Here is a 20065-nt window from a genome sequence, read left to right on the forward strand (position 1 = left end):
AAGGCCCATACGGCCGCGCTGTAGTCTAGCTCGCACATAACCCCGACCCTTATATGACGGACGCATATTGCTTGAGACTGTCATTACGCACATTGTCAGGCGCACCTGCTTCACTATGAAGGCGCCTCGTTATAAGTAGAACTATCACTGAACAGGAGCACACAATTTTACGTGAACTTTATCACTATGCAGGCGCACCGACTTTCTCTAGAAACTATCACTGAACAGGAGAACGCACATGCTGTGAAATTTTATCACTACACAGGCGCATCCGCTTTTGCTTGAGACCACTGAACAGGATATTGCACACGCTTTTGTGTGGAATTTTTCACTACGCCTTTTAGATTTTACTGAGTAGGAGCACACACTCTGTAATGTGCGATTTTATTTGTTGAACTCGTTACACACGCCTTTATAGAGCGACTTCAGTTGGAGTTATTCTTCCGCCTCAAGAAGGGCATGATCAAGCACGCAGCAGTGCTTATTCTCACTGCTACACACAGTACTATGTAGCACGCTCATGTCGTCCAGTTGAATCTAGTTTCCTCTGCGGCTATGCTGTAGTAGAGTGCGAGCGTCTTCAGTCGAGTTCACATCTTTCATTTCAGCATGTGCTGCGTCTAGTTTCCACCTTAATGCACAACCATATCTACAGTGAAGTCAAGTTCAAGTTCCCACTTCAAAACACAGTTGTTTAGTGCACTCATGTATTATAGTTCAGTCTAGTTCCACTATGGTACACGCCCATATCTATAGTCCAGTCCAGTTCTAGTTTCCACTATGGTGCACATCTATAGTCCAGTCGAGTTCACACACGTTCAGGGCCAGGCAAGCAGGCAGGCGCGGCGGGGCGGCATGCGGCGGGGCGCCGGGGCGCGGGGCGCTAGGGCGCGGGGCGCGGGGGCGCGGGGCGCGGGGGCGCGGGGCGGGGCGCGGCGCCCGCGGGCCCGGACCGCGCCCTACGGGTGGGACGAGTGCACGCCTGGTGTGCTCGAGCCGCCGGACGGCTGCTGCGGCGGGAGCAGCACTTGCTGGAACACGGATAGCGGCACATTTAGTATTGAACGACACACAATTGAATACGAGTTAGACATATGTGCATGTTTGCTAATGCAGTTGATTTTAATTTACAAGTAAATCATATATTGTAATAATGGAATATCTATTTGTTTTATTCTGCAAAAATACAAAATATATTTCAAATATTACTGGAGCGAAACATCTAAAGCAGCAATCAGATTGCAATTGATATTGTAACAACAATATTTATTTATTTATTTATGCTTTATTGCTCAAGATAAATTACAAATTGAGACTTAACCTAGGATACATTGTAACAAACTGCGGCCTTATCGCTAAATAGCGATTTCTTCCAGAATATTATATTACAATAGCGAATTTAATATACGTATAACGATTATTTTAGATCTTGTCTTGCAGTATTCTGCTGCAAATAATATTTTCAACGTATTTCAACATTAAGTTCAAGTATTACTATGTATAGCTGACCTGTACATGTTGCGGGTGGTGGGGGTGGTGCGGCGGCGAGGCGGTGGGCGGCGCGTGGTTGAGGTACGCCACGTGGTGGTGGTGGTGGTGGTGCGCGCCCCCACCCGGCCCCATCAGCGGGCACAGCACCTGAAACAACATTATTGTTTATTTATATTCTTATTAATTTCATATTATTTAATATTTTAGTCTTTTTTTAATTAGGTCTACCAAACTGGACTGGTTGATTTAAGTTAGTGTCAGTATCACTAGTGTTACCTGGAACCACGGCTTCTGGTAGCGTTAAACACTTAGTTGCTAGTTTAGTGTCAGTGTCACAAGTGTAAGTGTTACCTTAAAGTTTAAACGACGGCTGTTGCTGGTGGTGGTATTCACTTAGTATTTAGTTAGTGTAAGTGGTGGTAGACACTTAGTATTTAGTTTAGTGTGAGTGTCACTAGTGTTAGTGTTACCTGGAAGGGCGGCTGCTGGTAGTGGTGGTGCGGCGGGTGGTGCGCGTGCGCGTGCGGGTGCGGGTGCGGCGTGTGCGCGGGCGAGGGCGGCGGGTACAGCGCGGGGGACGCGGCCGCGGGGCTGGCGGCCGGCGCGTAGCCCTCGCCCGCGCCGCCGCCCACGCCCACGCCGCCGCCCACGCCCACGCCGCCGCCGTGGTACATGCGCACCTGCAATAAAAACATGTCTCGTTAGTAACAATATACACTACATAATATACATTAGTTAGGACCTGCGGCGTATACGCCTGGTACATGCGCACCTGCAGCAAGAACACATGTGTTTATAATTGATAATAATAAATATATTTTATTTACAACAAAACAACTAAACCGCCTTCATTGTCAAAACACTTCTGAGAGAACAAACAAAAATAAAAATACGGAAAACCATATAAATAGTCGAAAATATTTGACGTTTATGACGGGAAGAATGTAGCCGAAATTTTATTTTTAAATCAATGTAGATTGTGTACACGCCTGCTAAACTATGCGAAACGTGTGCTCGCATTGACATGCCTCACAAAATACGCACACGCAGACAATTTTATCTTATAACTGGCTCCTCCGCTCCTGTTGGTCGTAGCGTGATGATATAATATAGCCTATAGCCTTCCTCGACAAATGAGCTATCTAACGCCGAAAGAATTTTTCAAATCGGACCAGTAGACTTATATATGAGATACACTTATATATGTTATCTGTATACCATGTGCGGGTACTGCAGCGCGGGTTGCGGCGGCGCGGGGTGCGGGTGCGGGTGCGGGTACGGCACGAACTGCTGCATCGGCGCCGGGGCGAGCAACGGTTGCCCCGTCGCTGTTGCTACTTGCATGCCTACAACACGATATAAACACATCACAAACAAAGAAAAAACTGAAAATTTGATAGTATCAATATTGAGTTCAATATTTTAGTTTTATAGCATTCAAAAAAGGCCTCTCTCGATCGATTGTAAGCATTGAAATATCGTTGTCAACTGAAAATGCTAACAGTTCTGATTAAATGAATCCAATATTAGTCAAAATTAATAATTTTCTTAGAAATGAATATCCTTATCATTAAAGCAATCTTTAATGATAAGGATATTCATTTCTAAGAAGAGTGATGAGAAAAATTAACATTTTTAATTACTTAAAATAAAAAAACTTTTTTTAGACCTTAAAATGAGCTATAATTCTTCAATTTACCATATCACAAAAATATTCATAGATTTTTTAACATATTTGTGAAATACAAAACATCCCTGTTGATGTATGTAAATGCAAAATCAGAATTCATATTTATATTTATATATTATATATATAAATCTCGTGTCACAATGTTTGTCCTCAATGGACTCTTAACCAATTATAATAAAATTCGCACACCATGTGCAGTTCGATCCAACTTGAGAGATAGGATAATTTAAACATGTAGGTACCACGGGCGAAGCCGGGGCGGACCGCTAGTATTTAAAAAATAACAAAAGTTCATAAAGACAATATAATATATTCATACCTTTTCTAAAGTTTCTCTGTGGCTGTGTAGGTATGGGCGCGTGTTGTCCAGCCCCGCCCGCTACTGCGGCGCCGCCGCCCATCGCTGCGCCGTATATCTGAAAATTTATTCAACCATATTACTTTTTATATTTTTATGGCCATATATCTCTATAGAAAATGATATTTTTTGGCTCTGCATTCATTAAAACATAATAAGATTCTCAAAAATCATTCTGTTTTAGTTGTTATGTCACACAAAAGAACTCCACCTGTTATTATTTGCCACAAAAAAAAACTATGTCAATGATATTTTGATGCACTCATTGTTAGTGTCAGTGTAAAAACTTAAAACCTTATCAAGTAGGTAGTAGAAATTTATTCAAAAAATTATTGGATGGTATGAAAATGAAAGTTTTTTAAATATTCTAATCTTATCCGTCCATCTTACTATTATGGCATAATAATAATTATCGTAAGTCATTTTTTTAAATAAAAAATTTGCGATTAAAAAAATACATGGATATTAGCCATGCGCTAATTAAGTGATAAGTGACACTTGACCGATAAGTTTGTTTATTTTACAGAATTAATTACTGATAGTGACATGATATTATGATTTATAGTTAATTATATGCAGATCGAATCATATTGTAAGTTATTTCAGTAATTTATAAAGCCTCTTCGGTACATATTTCATGAATTGTAAAAAAAAAAATGTATTTTAGAATAGACAATTTTTACGACAGAGATAGTACAATAATGCAACTTCGTTAAATTACTACCACGATAAGAACTCGAGTACCAAATATAGACGTAAAAAAACTAGATCGAACAGCCTTGACTTAATTTATAAATATGTATAGCATGTATTTGGTCGCACGTCAAAATTAGATAACTATTAAATTAGCACCCCGAGCACACTGTCGCGTTACAACATATCTATGTAAATGTTTCGTTTTTTGTTTAGCAATAGATCTAGTGAAGACGTGACCTTACAACCAAGAGGATGTGCTTTACGATAGCAGAGTTATCACATAAATAATTTAAAGCCATTATATAAAAATCACATTCCTAATCAGTGCTGGATATATTTTTATCACAATCTTATCGACACATTATTGAGACTTGAAGGTTGCCAATGTTTTCATTACTAAAAAGATGTGGCTGGTGTGGATCGTGTTAGCCGTTTTCGGGATAAAAGTGTTCAATAAATTGACATCTGGAAAATGTTATGATGACACCGTGATGAGTGGTAAAGTGGTGGTGGTGACAGGCGCTAGTGGTGGTATAGGATTCGAAACAGCATTGGAACTGGCTAAGCGAGGAGCCAAAGTGATAATCGCCTGCCGAAATGACAAGAAGGGCGAACGTGCAGTGAGAATCATAACAAAACTGACCAAAAACAAAAGAGTCCGCTACATACACTTGGATTTAACATCTCTATCATCAGTGAGACAGTTTTGCCGCGAATTGAGTTCAACAGAAGCGAAACTGGACGTTTTGGTAAACAACGCGGGAGCCATATGCACTACAAGAGAACGAACTAACGATGGACTTTTGAAAGACATGCAGATAAATTACTTTGGCCCGTTCCTATTGACCAATCTTTTGATACCGATGTTGAAAGCGGGAGCGCCTAGTAGAATAGTAGTTGTTTCATCAGCTTGGCACAAGTTTGGGACAATCGACGGCATAGACGACGAAAGAACTGGCTATATTCAGTCATATGCCAACAGTAAGTTATGCAATATCCTCTTTACTAAGGAGTTGGCTAGGCGATTAAAGGACACCAGCATAGTTGTCAATTGCTTGAATCCGGGGCAAGTGAACACGTCACTATATAGAAGTTCCACTATATTGGAGAAATTAAGGAGCGTTTTATTGTATTTCTTCTTCAAAACCCCAGCGGAGGGCGCTCAAACATCCGTGTATGTGGCTGTATCAGATGACTGTGATGTAGTAACTGGTGCTTATTTCGAAGACTGCAAGGAGGTGAGGCCTAGTGCAAAGGCAGAAGACGAAAACTTAGCTAGGCAATTGTGGACAATTAGTGAGAAGCTTGTCAATTTGAAACCGAATGAAATGAGCGAGGTTTAAACGTAGTTTATAAAATTGTATTGTGTAGTTATTATCCTGTGGATATATAATTATGAAGTTCCTAAATTAAATGTAGTTAAATTAAGGATATTTGATAGTTTAAAAATTTACTTGTATGTATTTGTAAAAAGAAATATTATATTATACTAGCGGTCCGCCCCGGCTTCGCCCGTGGTACATATGAAAAATAGATGTTGGCCGATTCTCAGACTTACCCGATATGCACAGAAAATTTCATGAGAATCGGTCCACCCGTTTCGGAGGAGTATGCAGACTAACATTGTGACACGAGAATTTTATATATAAGATTTTCTTTGATATTATATTCTATTATCTCTTATTATATTATATAAAGTACAATAAATTATTTAATATTATTTTTTGTTTTATTAACCTCTGGAAAAATCGTATTAGTAAAAAAACACACACTGCAAACTGATTAAAAACACTTCAATTTTATGTATTATTAGATTAGAAGTTCAATAAAAGTTTTACACGCAAAAATAACACGAAATCGGGTGACCAATGACTTCCAAACATTATATAGAAAAAAATTGCAAAGCCTTCAATCCTTTTTAATATTACAAGGGCAGACTGTAAACTCAAAATGATTATTATTTTCAATATACAAAAGATTCCAAATATGTTCTCGATTATTTTACAGTACTTCCGAATCATTTACTAGAAGTTCTATAAAACATCAAGACCAGAGCCTTTTGTTTTGACTTAAACAAAATTTACTAAAAAAATGGAAGTTATCAGTTTATCGAAGATAATTAATTGATCACTGACAAAATATATTATCATATTACATTGTGTTGCTCAAAATACCATGCCCTAACAAAAAAGGTCAGTTTCCAAAATATTAGGTAATTTCACATTTTGATCTCTAAAATATTAAAAATGAAATGAATTTATACGCAAAAACAATGGTTATACAGTGGTGTTATTTCAAAAACTTTTTTGACGTGACAACGTCTTATAATTCGATAGAGCCGGCTGCACGCACGAAAAAACATGACTCATGCGGCGTTACCTCGCTCTGAGGCGTTCCATGTGAGGCTTGAAATGCGAGCGAGAGCGCGGAACGAGCGACAAAGAAGCACAATCGGACGTTGTCACGTTCAACTATCGTCAGTAAACCGACTTTACAGACAAGCAATGTTTTTTAGTTATAAAGGCCACCCCACACGCTCACCGCGTCGTGTCGGTCGCGCTTGTCGGCCAGCAGCAGTATGGGCGGGCCGTACTGCCGGCACTCGCAACCCATCTCCATGTGCCCGTTGGTCGGCTACACATACATCATCTTACTATTTTTTTATGTCAGAGAAAGCAAAGGGGAAGGTGAGCCACCTGGTGTTAAGTGGACATCACCGCCCATAAACACAAGTAACAGATGTATGCATAATGCATCTGCCCCTTACCCCACTAGGGGACACGGGACTTCACTATATTGCTGCGGTTTATGCAATTATTTTCACTCGAGATAAATTTAAAATGCATCAGGGACTTTTACTGTCACTCGCGACCGTCAGCTGCATATCCATAGGTCATGTCATGCGTTGCATGGAGATATGTTTTTCAACAATTTTTCCTATTTGAAAACTTGTCATATTATATTTTATCTAGTATTTTGAATGAAAAACAAATTCATTTGGCCATAACAATTTAGTTTGAACATGAAATAAAATGCCCAGAACTGTGGGTAAACCAAGAAATAATACAATATCTGACCTAAATTTTGCTGTCAAAATGAACATTTTTCTACTTTTATTTATGCGCTTCTAATCGGTTATAAAATGTAGCCGTTGATGATGAACGGACTGACCACTATAAAAATAAATCTATAAATATTTACCAGAAATAATTTCGATTAAACAAACACTTTAGCATTAAAATATTCATATTATATTTTTTATTTATTATTTGTTTCATACCGCAACGAAACAAATAAGATTCAGCAATCTTACACGACGGTACGAAAGCGAACATCACATCATATGAGAAGTATCACTTCTGACACGTGTGCTCGGCACACCCACTATTATATACCATATTGTCATATAAATAAATTAAATGTAACTCACGGGATGCGGGTGCGGCAAATAAGCCGGCGGTTGCTGTGAAGCTGCTGCTGCTGCAGCCATCATGGCGTACGGCACTGCTGCCATCTGGAAGTGCGGCTGCCGGAACGAGTATCACGTTAATACGAGTATTCGAATTTTTATAGAGTCACGAGTATATAAAAGGGTATAATGTGAGAAAATAAAGTGCACTATCCCATGAAGTTCTTACTTTTCCTTTCATGCCAGGTGTCCAAGTAGAGAATGCTGTTCAGCAATACGGCAAATTATGTAAACCTTTTGTGCAAATTATGCTGTATGCAAATTACGATTACAGTTTATTTTATGTTGAATTAAAATATAAAAAATAAATTAGTAACGTGTTACGTGGTGATAAATCAAAGTCGGTGGTCAATACAATATGCTTTTATGATATGTATTATTCATATTATAATATGTTGATGTATGTAATAAACTGCTATCACTCACGATCACGCACATTGCTTTAAACAGAACTCTACCTACTTATTAGGCTGAGTAATAGAAGTATACAGTATACACTATAAACTCACCATATGCGGTCCCGGTGGTGGTGCGGGCACGTAGCTCACGCCAGCTCCAACCACGCCCACGCCACCTAGCCCCACGCCCACGCCGACGCCGCCCACGCCCACGCCACCTACACCCATCGGCGTGCTTGGTGTGTGCGGTCTGGGAAATGCAAGTTTTGTTAGATTCCATTTTGTTGTATATCTAAGGCTCTAGTATTCAATACTCAAATAAAAAGGCAATATAAAATGCAGGCTAATAAAATAAAATTCAAACTCAAACATATTTATTCATATATAAATAAACAATAAAGGGACGATTTCACCAAAAATGACTTTATTCAAGAATAACTTCCTAATAATCCTTGTTATAAATTTAATACATGTGATTTTAGAGACGTTTTAACACTAGCCGAGAGTATATTATTTGATCTTATAATAGTAATTCTTTGATTCAAACCAAACTGAACGATTGAAATGAACTACTGTATAAACCTCCAAAATTGAAGTAACCGCTTCTCATATATTTAATTATGTGTGCTGGGTACTATTCTATTTGGTAGGTCTATACATAAAAATTATAATCAGATTACAATTTATTTCATTGTGTTTCATTGTGTATTGTATTTTATTCTTGCGATTTAAATTCCGTAATAAAAATTCGCGAAATTTTTGTCAGTTGAATTCAGTTTTCAACGAAATATACGAAACGAATATATTGACGTGTACCTGCTGTGCGACGGGGTGGTGGGACTGCGTGGGGTGAAGGGCTTCGCGCTCGGGTTGAACTCCTTCGCGTTGGGGTTGAGGGTGGACTTCTTGAGGGTGGCTGTAGCTCGCTCCACGCTGGGGGATGCTGCTTCTCGTGGGGAAGTGCTGTGAGCACTGCGCTCTTCTGGTTCTTCCGGTTTTGGTACTGGGGGTGGCTGGGGGTGGAAAAATTAAATAATAATAGGTAATAAGAAAGACGATAATTATATTTTATATGGTTATTAACAAAATTGGAATAACGTGAAATCAATAGTGTGTTTTCATGTCGGTTAAATACTTTTACATTTTAAATAGTAGGTAAATAAATGGAGATACATTTTTTTTAGAAATGTGGGTAAAACCGCAGGGCATAACTAGTATAAAATAAATGTTAACTGAATCAGTAAATATGTTAATAAGATAGCATGTTTACTATTCAGACCACATATCAATAAGAAGCTGAAACGAGAATAATATAATATCTAAACAAAAAACAATATTTTTAATTTTTATAAACTTCGAAAATCAACAGGCTAAATTCAAACTTTCAATACATATTTATTTAGTTTTTTCACATTATCCATAATCCAGAGAAGGTTGATAGCATGGCTACAATGGATAAATAAATTTACTATAAAAAATAACATACCTTGTGATGTTCCGGCGCTCTGGCTGGCCGTTTGTGTGGTTCTGACGGTGGGCCTACATTCGCAGACACTTCTGGTGGACTCGCTGCCACGGGACATGGTTGTGTCTGCAATTTAGAAGCATATACATTTTAATATGTTAGTAATAAAGTAAAATAATTTAATTTTGAATAGTAACTACATAATAAGTATTCATAGTAGTATGTAGCTATAGAGAAGATACATCTCTAAAATGTCGTTTAATCCGATTTTAGCTTGTAAAATTTTATATAAGCAGACATCAACTTAGCACACGGTAAAAAAAGGAGCACAATCGAATTAAAAACAAAGATTATCAAGTTACTCAGCTTCTATAACATTTTTTTATATTATCTAATCTAAGTTTTAAATAAATTACTTGAAGCTTTTCAACTTGAAGCGTTATAGTTATTACTGTTTATTATCCACCTATAATCAAAGAAAAGCATCTCAAAACGACCAAATTTAAAGTCAATAACAACTAACCGGTGGTTGAGGATTATGCGGCGCCGCTTGCATCACCTGTGCGGGCGGTACCACAGGTTGTGTGGGCGCGGCGCCCACGCCCACGACCACGGGCACGCCCACGCCCACGTTCACGGCCACGCTCGCCGCGCCCACGGGCACGCCCACCGCGCCGGACACTAGTTTGAACTCTTGACCGAACTTGCGCAGCTCCTGTAAGAGTATTATTTTATGATTGCAACTTGATGACAGCTTGCTTGTTTTAGAAGAGTTAAAGGTACACATAATGTGACCGAAAATGAACAACTTATTTTGTGAAATATCATAACAATTTGTAATAATTTATAATACTAATTCTGGTAAACCTGGTAAATATCAATTAACTGTTAAATAGATTGATCAATAATGTTCTATTTTTGTCAATAATTGTCAATAATTTTAAATATGTACCTGTAATTCATCTTGTCTTCTCGGTTCCCTAGGTTCTCTAGGATCCCTCGGTTCCCTAATTTCCCTTTGTTCTCTGGGATCCCGTTGTTCCCTCGGATCCCTTTGTTCCCTCGGATCTCTTTGTTCTCTCGGGTCTCTTTGTTCTCTGGGATCCCTTTGTTCTCTGATTTCACGTTGGTCCCGCGGGTCCCTTTGTTCTCTGATGTCGCGTTGTTCCCGTGGGTCTCTAGGTTCCCTGAGATCGCGTTGATCTCTGGGATCCCGTTGGTCTCTCGGATCCCGTTGGTCTCTTGGGTCCCGTTGGTCTCTAGGGTCCCGTTGGTCTCTAGGGTCCCTTTGGTCTCTAGGGTCCCGTTGGTCTCTAGGATCCCGCGGTTCCCGAGGATCTGGTGGTGCGTGCCCACGACCGCCTCGACTCGGTGGCTCTGACGCTCCACTCTGTTTAGAAATTGTCTATTAACATGCAAGTATATAGTTTCCGTTTTCACTGATTACCTATTAAAATTGTTTCCATGTTGACTTACTATTTATTAGTTTATTTTACTGTACAATACATTTCATTAATTTTTCATATTTTTAACATGTTTCTGTTGCCAAGTTACTAGGATTTTTTTTATTAATAGTTAAATTCCAATTTAATATTTAAAATAAAGTTGTTTACAATGCTACTTATAACTTCTTTGGGATGTTTAAACAGGTTGGGAACAAACTTAAATACTAAAATTCAAGGAAAATTATTTATTTCATCAAATATTTTGTACAATACGCGTTTGTACGCGTCAAAATGGCAATCACAATTATTATTGCCACAATGAGATGTCATTATGTCACTATGATAATAAAAAATTACAATACCTTTTATAAGGGCCGATTTTTCAAAACTTATCTGTCCAATAAAGTATTACACAATAATATTAAAATGTCACGTAAACTGTCAAATACGGACAATTAGAATACGTTTTTAAAATGGTAGTTTTATACATTATTAGACGAATAAGTTTTAGCCAAGCATTGAAAAATCGGCCCTATTAACAAAAATTAGCAACAAAATTACCCAGAAATAAATCTTGTCCGTTTAAACACTATTTTCAAATGCACTTTTAAGTCACTATTTTTTTAATATTCATTCCAATACCTACCTCTTCCCCTCCCTCTATAAGGTCTATAATTCGTCTGATATCGATGTTGATAAGAGTTACTTCGATAGGGGTGGTACTGATAAGGGTGGTATTGATAACGGTGGGGTGTGGTACTAACGTGGTGGTGGTGCGGCGGGAAGCCCTGCCGCGCAGGGACTGGGGTTCGAGGCTCGCCGTTCATTTTGTTGTTTGACGGCCTGCAAATAACATTAAGATGGTTTAAAATATTTGTATTGATAACTTTATTAATAGTACAGATTTTTTTTTCGATTTTTCAAAGGCTGAATTAAGTTTTAACCTACTACTAGTCCGATTTGTCTTAAATCATAAAACAAGTACTTTTTTTTCACGTCGTAAATGTACGTCTACGTACATGTTTACAAACTACTAGGCAACGCTAAAGTAGCTGTTTAAATAAGTATTTGTTTAGCTTATTTACTGGAATCACTCAATGTAGTGTGGTAGCTATATCAATATATCATCAGAATTCGTTCAGTAGTTTTGCTAAAGACATAACTAACATCCATACACTTTTACACACTTTCGCATTTATTAATTTGTCAATGATACTTTACTTCAGTTGTCTCTTTTTCGCTCACGACATGTGAGCGAGAGTGCTGAATCATGCGTGACAGTGACTTTGACGTCTAATCGTGTATGTGCCGCCAATATTCTGTTGGTAAGTTATCTACACCATTTTATTAATAAAAAAAAAGACGGGTTGCACTGGGGGAGTGCCGGCAGAAGTGAAAACTTGATTATTAACGTTGAGCATGTTTGATATTTTGGAATGGTATCCGTTTTACGCTTTTTCGATCAGGTCACGTGTCCTGTCGCGAGTTTAAGATTTTATACCCATTACAGAAAAAGTGCTCAACGCCGCTAAAGAAGTTTTCACATCAATAATGATTTAACACTTTGACGACGCGGTTGGCGCAGTGGTAAAGTAACTGCCTACTGAGCCGACGGTCCCGGGTTCGATCCCCGGTCAGGGCAAATATTTGTGTGATGAACTCAATTATTTGTTCTTGGGTCTGGGTGTTATTATCTATATATGTATTTGTTAAATATAATATTTATCGTCCCCTAGTACCCACAACACAAGCCTTAATTGAGCTTACTGTGGGACTAGGTCGATTTGTGTAATAATGTCCTACAATATTAAAGTGAAACTTTTATTACATCGTCTCAAACTTTTTGGTCTGTGTAGCGCATGTCGCGTGACGGTCGAACCGTACGAAAATTATCGTACAAATACGATAATTATGTGCCTAAGTTTCACTTTTACCGTGGTTTCATAAAACCACACAACTTTTTTTATTTATTATTATTTATTACAACAGTAAACAACACTAACGCGTGCGCATGGTGCGGGAAGGGCGGCGCGTGGTGGCCGGCCGCCTGCGCCGCGTAGCTCTTGGTGCCCGCGCTCACACCGCCCACGCCCACTGCCGCTGGACTTGTCACCTGTTGATACATATTGTTATTCATTATTACTTATTTTAGGTATATAATATGTATTTTTCTGATTTATTTTATTCCTACTTTACTTACGCTATAAATATATGTATAAAAGTTCATTTTTCCCAACGCAATAATTTTTGTTCACCTTCCTTTAAATGTGTCTATTATTGTTTTGACAGATGTTATAGTCGAGCCAATTTAATAGGCAACATTTCATGTCTATCAATTTTATCTTCGAAGAGAGGTTTGCTTGCTTAAAAACATCGATTAAAGTGAATTAATCGATACGGACTTGAAACATTTGTCAATCGAACTTGAAACGAATATCAATTTTAAAATTCATCAGGCGAATCCCTGTCCCAGTAATATTCTTTCTTTCGTAAATTTAAGCAGCAAAATAAGACAAGTATAATACATCATTAAAAAAACACAACGCATTTATTAATTTATGATAATTTTTATTCACAAGTAATCAATGCATTCGATTCTAGATTAGATTTCGATTTTTAGAGTAACGTCTCTGGTAAAAAGAAAAAAAGTTTAATGGCACAAAATTGTGGCGACGTCAGTTCTTTAAATCAGAAATTGTTTATTATGTTTAGAATGGTTTATCAGTAAAATGAAATCTTAAAATTACTTGTATCGGTCATTATTATTATAAATATGTAATCGTAATTGAAAAAAGTTAAGCAAATGTTCAGTTCTAACCAAACGAAATAATACATTATTGTATGTCGTCGTTACTAGGTTACGTTGTTGAATTTTGATGAACTGTCAAATGTTGCCAATTAAAATGGCTCTAAGTACTAAGTATAATAATTATTTATTTTAGGTATATTATATGTATTATTCTGATTTATTTTATTCCTACTTTATATAACTTACGCTATAAACATATATGTAATAAAAGTTTATTTATCCCAATGGAATAATTTATGTTCAACTACCTCCTTTAAATGTGTATAAAATAATAATAATAATAAAATCTTTACACATTAAAAATAAACAATCTATGTACTTACAAACTACTAAATTACTAAAACCTACAAGCTAAAAGGAATGCCGCTATAGACTTTCACGGCAGAGCTGATTTTCAACGACACCTTATGCACATACCACGTGATTGGCTGGATGAGATGTTTATACGAAAACGTTTTTTTTTTCACTATACACAATGTACCAGGCTACCATAAAGTATCAAGAGCCACATACCATGGTCAGCGGCGGTGTGAGGGTGTCTAGGCGGGCGCCCGGCGACCCAGTTATTTTACCCCTTCACTATTTATGTACCAGGCTGACATAAATAGTGAGGGGGGTTATGTGTTCAACGGACGAGACCTACCATATTTTTTTCTAGACCATTTTTTTTTCATTTATATAATATGGAGTACCAGGCTACCATAAACTATCAAGAGTTACATACCACATGATCAGCGGGCGGCGTGAGATGGTGTCTGGGCGGTCGCGGCTCTTTGTCACGTTTGGCGCCCGGCGACCCACTGCCGCCCTTCACCGGCTTGCCGGCTTGCTGCTGCTGCTGTTGATGTTACATCATTTATTATTCATTTGTAAAAAAATAAAAATATTGTGTATACGTATAATTTTTTATTTGATAAGTTACATATTATGCAAAATTAAATTATAACATTGACATGATTTTAAAAGAGCAACTATGGAGTTTCTTGCCGGTTCTTCTCCATAGATACTGCTTTCCGAATCGGCGGTAAATGTTAAAATATGTAATGACGATTTGAAAGTGCTTCTAAAAAAGTCTAATTGAAAAAATAAAAGTTTGAATTTGAGTTTTCATTATTTTTAATGTTCAACATGCACTCTACTTCTTATTGTTCACCTAAAACGCACACACTCGTGAATTGATGAGTGTTATCTTGCATTTTGCGTAAAAACAATCAAAATTCAATTCACAGCTCGTTATGACGAGCAGCTGATGCGACGTTGCCGCACCGTCAATTATTGGCCAAAGCGTGTGCATGATGTTCGTATTACGTGGACAGTGGAAAATAGGCCTAATAGCAATATTTTGTTTCAAAACGTCAACTGATCCTTATAAGAGCGCATATCTTATTAATAGCAGTTTACTCTCACCCACTTTTTGAATAATGAAATATGTATGTATCAATTTAATAACTCAGCCCCCAGAATCACAGACATAATAGAAAATATATTGTGTCGTGGTCAGATCGGGCCGCTCGGGGCTCAATGGGTTAAAAAATAATGACATTTAAACGGATTATAAACGCGATTTATTCACGTTTCGAACACTACAGTGAACATGGTCACTGGGTCAATTTCCCCGCTTAACAATACAATACTCTAAATAAATAATACGTGCGTAAACTGAAACACAATAAAATGAAACGTATCTATTATTTTAATAAAACATTATCCTCACCTGTCCATTCTTCCTCTTATTAGGTATCACATATTTAGGCTGTTCTTGCGCAGGGCGGAGTACAGCAGCGAACCGTTCCTCCTCATCGCCGTTCTCCAGTTCAATGCGAGCTTTGTAAGTTGCCGCACCTTCTATTTCCGCTGCTATCTCTTCCGCTTTGGCTTCTGCTTCCCTGGTTATTAATTAGGACAATTTTTATATTACTGTAGGTGCAAATTAGGACAATTTTAATACTCTCGTGATTACAAATTGGGACAATTATTTTGTTTACAAATTAGGACAATTTATATAGGGCTAGTCTTTGTCAAAATGGTACAAATGAAATTCGCAGAAGACTGTAAATTTGTTTGTATAGTAAGATTAAATATTTGAGTTGACAGAATCTATTTCATCATGTAGGGGATAAATTAATAAGCAATAAAATTTACACACCTCTCAACTTTTGTTTCCATCTGAACTTTTTTGCTTAAAACTCATTCTATCCTATTTTCAAACTACTACCCGGTTTAATCGACATTTGATTTTACCTATCACATCACTGCAGCGAATCTTTTCTCTGCAGTGATTGCAGCAGAGTGTTTCCCGGCGAAGAATTGGTCATTAATATTTCAGTAGTTCTGCTTGCTAAGCGATTATCACCCTTATCACCCTACACTTACCTATAATCCTGCGTGTCTTTCCTCTGCAGTTGTAGTGTATATCCAGCTAACGAGTGGTCGTACGTGCTGTGCACACCGTACACTTCTTCGTTCTTGCGGAACATGTCGTTTACTACCTAGCCATTAGAGCAATGTATTGCCAAGCGACTTTCACCCCTATCGCCTGCACTCACCTATAGTCCTGCGTGTCTTTCCTCTGCAGTTGTAGCGTGTATCCAGCTAGCGAGTGATCGTACGTGCTGTGCACACCGTACACTTCTTCGTTCTTGCGGAACATGTCATTCGCGTCCCAACCGTTGGCCCTATCGAGGTCTAAGTCATCGAGCCGAGCGTCGCCGTTGAGTGACGGTGAGTCGCCTGTGTCACCGTCGCAGCCGTCCCACGGTTCTAGTTGCCGCTCTTCTGCTGAACGGCCGTTGCCTGCAATGTGCCATTTAAGCATTGAGATATACATATCGAGACGACACCGCCTACATTATTATATTCCGCTATTACTTATGTTCCGCTCAACACACGCCATATGGCGTAACTGCACGCTCATTTTTTATTTGTTTTAAAGTGAAACGCATCAAATATGCCTTCGTGTGTGTTACGATATTGCACAAATAATACAAATAATACGGAAAAGTGCAAAGGAATAACTTTCATCGGTAAGTACCTAACTAGATAATAATTTTTAAAACTTAGAGCAAAAAAATGGCGCACAGATTTTGTTCGTGGTGTCTCCTCCATACGTAGTAATATTATCTCAATGCATTTAAGTATGAAATTCGAGTACAGATTTTTTGTTTAAACAGTATGCGATAGCTGGAAATTTGCTTCAGCACACATTAATCTCAGTAATGCTAATTTTTTATTTAGGAATCCTACAGGTTATAAAAGATCACGCTATATACAGAGATTCAATGAATATGTTTGCATTTTATACGAAAAAAAAATGTCTCATCAACTTCCAATTCATGGATACAGCTAGTGTCATATAACCATATCGCATAAACATATATTTCACCATTATTTTTATATATTTTATGTAATTCTATTCAATTAGTTTACCGCATGTTGAAACCAACATCTTTCCATTCTTCCATCCTTCTTGGAAATTGGAATTTATATAGTAAGCTATTAGCAAAAAACTTTTGGGAGGATTAACGCGGTTAATCACTCACCATTAAATTTGCTAGATATAGCGCTGTCTGTCTGGAACACGTCGTGCGTCGCATACTCGAGGTCCGAGTCTTTGGCGCGGATCGAGACCACATCCTGCGGTTTGAAGATCAGCTTCTCCACCACCGAGTCCACGGCCACCACGCCCTCTTGGTCCACGCGGTGGGCTACTTCTAGTACCACCTGGAAATTTATTAAAATCGATATTAAAACTTGTAAAGAGACTCAACTACCTACCCAAACTAAGTATGTAGAAGTGTTGAATTTATTATATTACTAGCTTTCCCCCCGCGGCTTCGCCCGCTTAGCCTAAAATCTAATCAATAATATACTAAAACCTTCCTCTTGAATCACTCAATCTATTAAAAAGCCCGCATCAAAATCCGTTTCGTAGTTTTAAAGACTTAAGCATACGTAGGGACAGAGAAAGCGACGTTGTTTTATACTATGTAGTGACATAAGTGTTGAATTTATTATACATATTATGAACGGGGATACACATAAAGATTTTTAATACACTGTAACGACAATAATTATTATTCGGTTATCTATGACAATAAAAAATGGTACTAAAGTTCACTAACATTAGTGTGATAGCAGGCGAATTTCCGGTATATACTACACTGCTATGAATTAAATCCTGTTCTCCGAAGTTATTGTTAATATTGTTTCTTATTTTCTCTTAGCATTATCTTTCTATAGTTATATTATGTAGCTATGGTTTGAACAATTGTTCATATCTATTATTTCTATAAATCTTACACTGTCTATAGTAAGTACCATACTTATCCATCAGATATATTCGTAAAGTCGACGAACCAAAGAGGCCCCTAGCAACTGACCACCATTGTACTATTTAACATTCAGTCTTTGTTTAGGCGTAGGTACCTAAATTTTCTAGGTCTCAGGTAACTTGACACTTAGCCGGCCGAATGATATATTAAGGTCACTTATTAAGTGTAGGCCCACTTTAAGGTTCGGTGAATTATACGTAAGATATGAACTGTGTGATTAAAATTTGAATAATTTGAATTAAAATTCGTCTATATGATAATTGCTAGACCCTAGTGGTAACTTAAATAAGCCTTTTTTACGTATTGCAGAATCATAATTATAAAATAACTAGCTTTCCGCCCGCGGCTTCGCCCGCGTTCTCAAAGAAAAACCCGCATAGTTCCCGTTCCCGTGGGATTTTCGGGATAAAACCTATGCTATGTGTTTATTCAAGTTACCCTCTATATGTGTGCTAAATTTCATGCAAATACATCCAAGGAATAAAAAGTTTCATACAAATTTCTATCCCTATTTTACCCCTTTAGGGGATGAATTTTCTAAAATCCTTTCTTAGGGGACGCCTACGTTATGACATCTACCTGCATGCCAAATTTCAGCCCGATACGTCCAGCGCTGCAGCGGTTTGGGCTGTGCGTTGATAGATCACTATATCAGTCACCTTTGAGTTTTATATATATAGATTATTCTTACATGGATATTACTATAATACTTTGTAGAACTTCAAAATGTTCATTGAAATTTTAATAACACGAGTTTTAGAATCGAAAAATCGATATAATTAATTCTTCAATAGAACTGAATAGATACCCTACTTGATATGTATAATCCACGGCATGTACTTGCGATAAGGGAACCAGACACTACTACTGTTGCCAATGCATATGATTATAATGTTGTTATGATTACAATAAAACTATTGTTTTATGACTTTTTCAGAATTACAAATCAGTCCTTATATTACAAACCGGTTATTATTTATTACGAACATCATAAATTAATTTCTTATTATTGTTAACGTGAATATCATTGCATTTAAAATATTTCAATAATAATCATGTTTGATCGGGTGGGGCAATTAACAAAAGAGAAGAAAAACCATAGTGTTGATCATATCATAAAAATGCCATTAAACCAAGAACTGCCCCTAAAAACACTTTGTCCTTTCACTCATGTCAATGTGTTTCTCAAAACCTTCAGAGCATTTAGGTCATTGCCCCTTTTTCCTTTTTAACAATATTCCACACTATCCGTGGCACATAAAGCGACATCTACACAAAACTAGGAAGTTCGAAAGATAAGCGGTGTGATTCATCACCGGATCACATCACACGCCGTGTTAGATTACTGCGTTGAAATGTCCTCCGCCCGTATTTCTATAGTCTATACGTTGTGTACGGTGCCTTTTGACAGGATTCATTTAAATTTTGTAAAAAGGTATTTGTTGAAGTCAAACTTGTGAAAGCGCGTTGAGAGTAAAATTTCTAGGTCACGGCAATACCGTCACGTCATGGAGTAAGGTGACGATAGTGGTATATTTGAATCTTGCCAAAGAAGATTCCCTTCTGACACGTGTGCTCGGCACACACGCTTCTTTTTTTTTGGAAATTAATATAATATGTCCTGTACAGTCGAGTACATTTTAAGTGTATTTTACATTGTGATAAGCCAGTAGTTGATAAGTCTGCCTTCAGACACATTTTTATTACGACAAAGGGTCAAACCCATAACTTATGTAACTATGTGTGTTTTAATTTTACTAGTTATCTATCTATCTTCTATAATATATAAAAAATAAAAATGAAACCCGTTTTCCTTTGTCACGGCATCACGCGTGAATCGGTCCACCCGACCGATTTCGATATTTCTTTTTTATAATATTCCTTGAAGTACGAGGATGGTTCTTATGGAAAGA

The 20065-nt window shown here is 37.6% G+C and overlaps 2 protein-coding genes across 3 annotated transcripts in view; one reads left to right on the forward strand and one right to left on the reverse strand.

Moving 5' to 3' along the window:
- Window positions 1-921: 921 nt before the first annotated feature.
- The window catches only part of LOC149478667 (uncharacterized), a 31957-nt gene continuing 12813 nt past the window's right edge, over window positions 922-20065 (reverse strand). The window contains exons 3-19 of one of the 2 annotated variants that reach the window (XM_089708637.1): window positions 17361-17541; window positions 16368-16614; window positions 15536-15707; window positions 14546-14659; window positions 13016-13125; window positions 11777-11855; window positions 10520-10957; window positions 10091-10282; window positions 9589-9693; window positions 8919-9115; window positions 8214-8352; window positions 7666-7761; window positions 3501-3597; window positions 2710-2837; window positions 1962-2171; window positions 1510-1638; window positions 922-1031 (exon numbers count right to left, since the gene is read on the reverse strand). In XM_089708637.1, the coding sequence (XP_089564763.1) occupies window positions 960-1031; window positions 1510-1638; window positions 1962-2171; window positions 2710-2837; window positions 3501-3597; window positions 7666-7761; window positions 8214-8352; window positions 8919-9115; window positions 9589-9693; window positions 10091-10282; window positions 10520-10957; window positions 11777-11855; window positions 13016-13125; window positions 14546-14659; window positions 15536-15707; window positions 16368-16614; window positions 17361-17541 (2706 nt within the window). In that variant the 3' untranslated portion in view covers window positions 922-959. Of the gene's footprint in view, window positions 1032-1509; window positions 1639-1961; window positions 2172-2709; window positions 2838-3500; window positions 3598-7665; window positions 7762-8213; window positions 8353-8918; window positions 9116-9588; window positions 9694-10090; window positions 10283-10519; window positions 10958-11776; window positions 11856-13015; window positions 13126-14545; window positions 14660-15535; window positions 15708-16194; window positions 16341-16367; window positions 16615-17360; window positions 17542-20065 lie in introns of those variants that run through there. The other variant, XM_089708638.1, reaches the window with a different exon arrangement.
- LOC149478668 (retinol dehydrogenase 14-like) lies at window positions 4445-5688 on the forward strand. The gene has a single exon (XM_089708683.1). The coding sequence runs from the start codon at window positions 4640-4642 to the stop codon at window positions 5576-5578; it is 939 nt and encodes a 312-aa protein (XP_089564809.1). The 5' UTR covers window positions 4445-4639; the 3' UTR covers window positions 5579-5688.

The sequence above is a fragment of the Colias philodice genome, chromosome 21 (assembly GCF_061535455.1).
Source record: "Colias philodice isolate Cphi_HAF_F1 chromosome 21, ilColPhil1 Martin Lab GWU primary, whole genome shotgun sequence".
In the NCBI taxonomy this organism is placed as follows: Eukaryota; Metazoa; Arthropoda; class Insecta; order Lepidoptera; family Pieridae; genus Colias; species Colias philodice.

Coding starts and splice junctions, on each gene's coding strand:
- LOC149478668 (XM_089708683.1), top strand. CDS start 4,640: ATGTGGCTGGTGTGGATCGTGTTAGCCGTTTTCGGGATAAAAGTGTTC.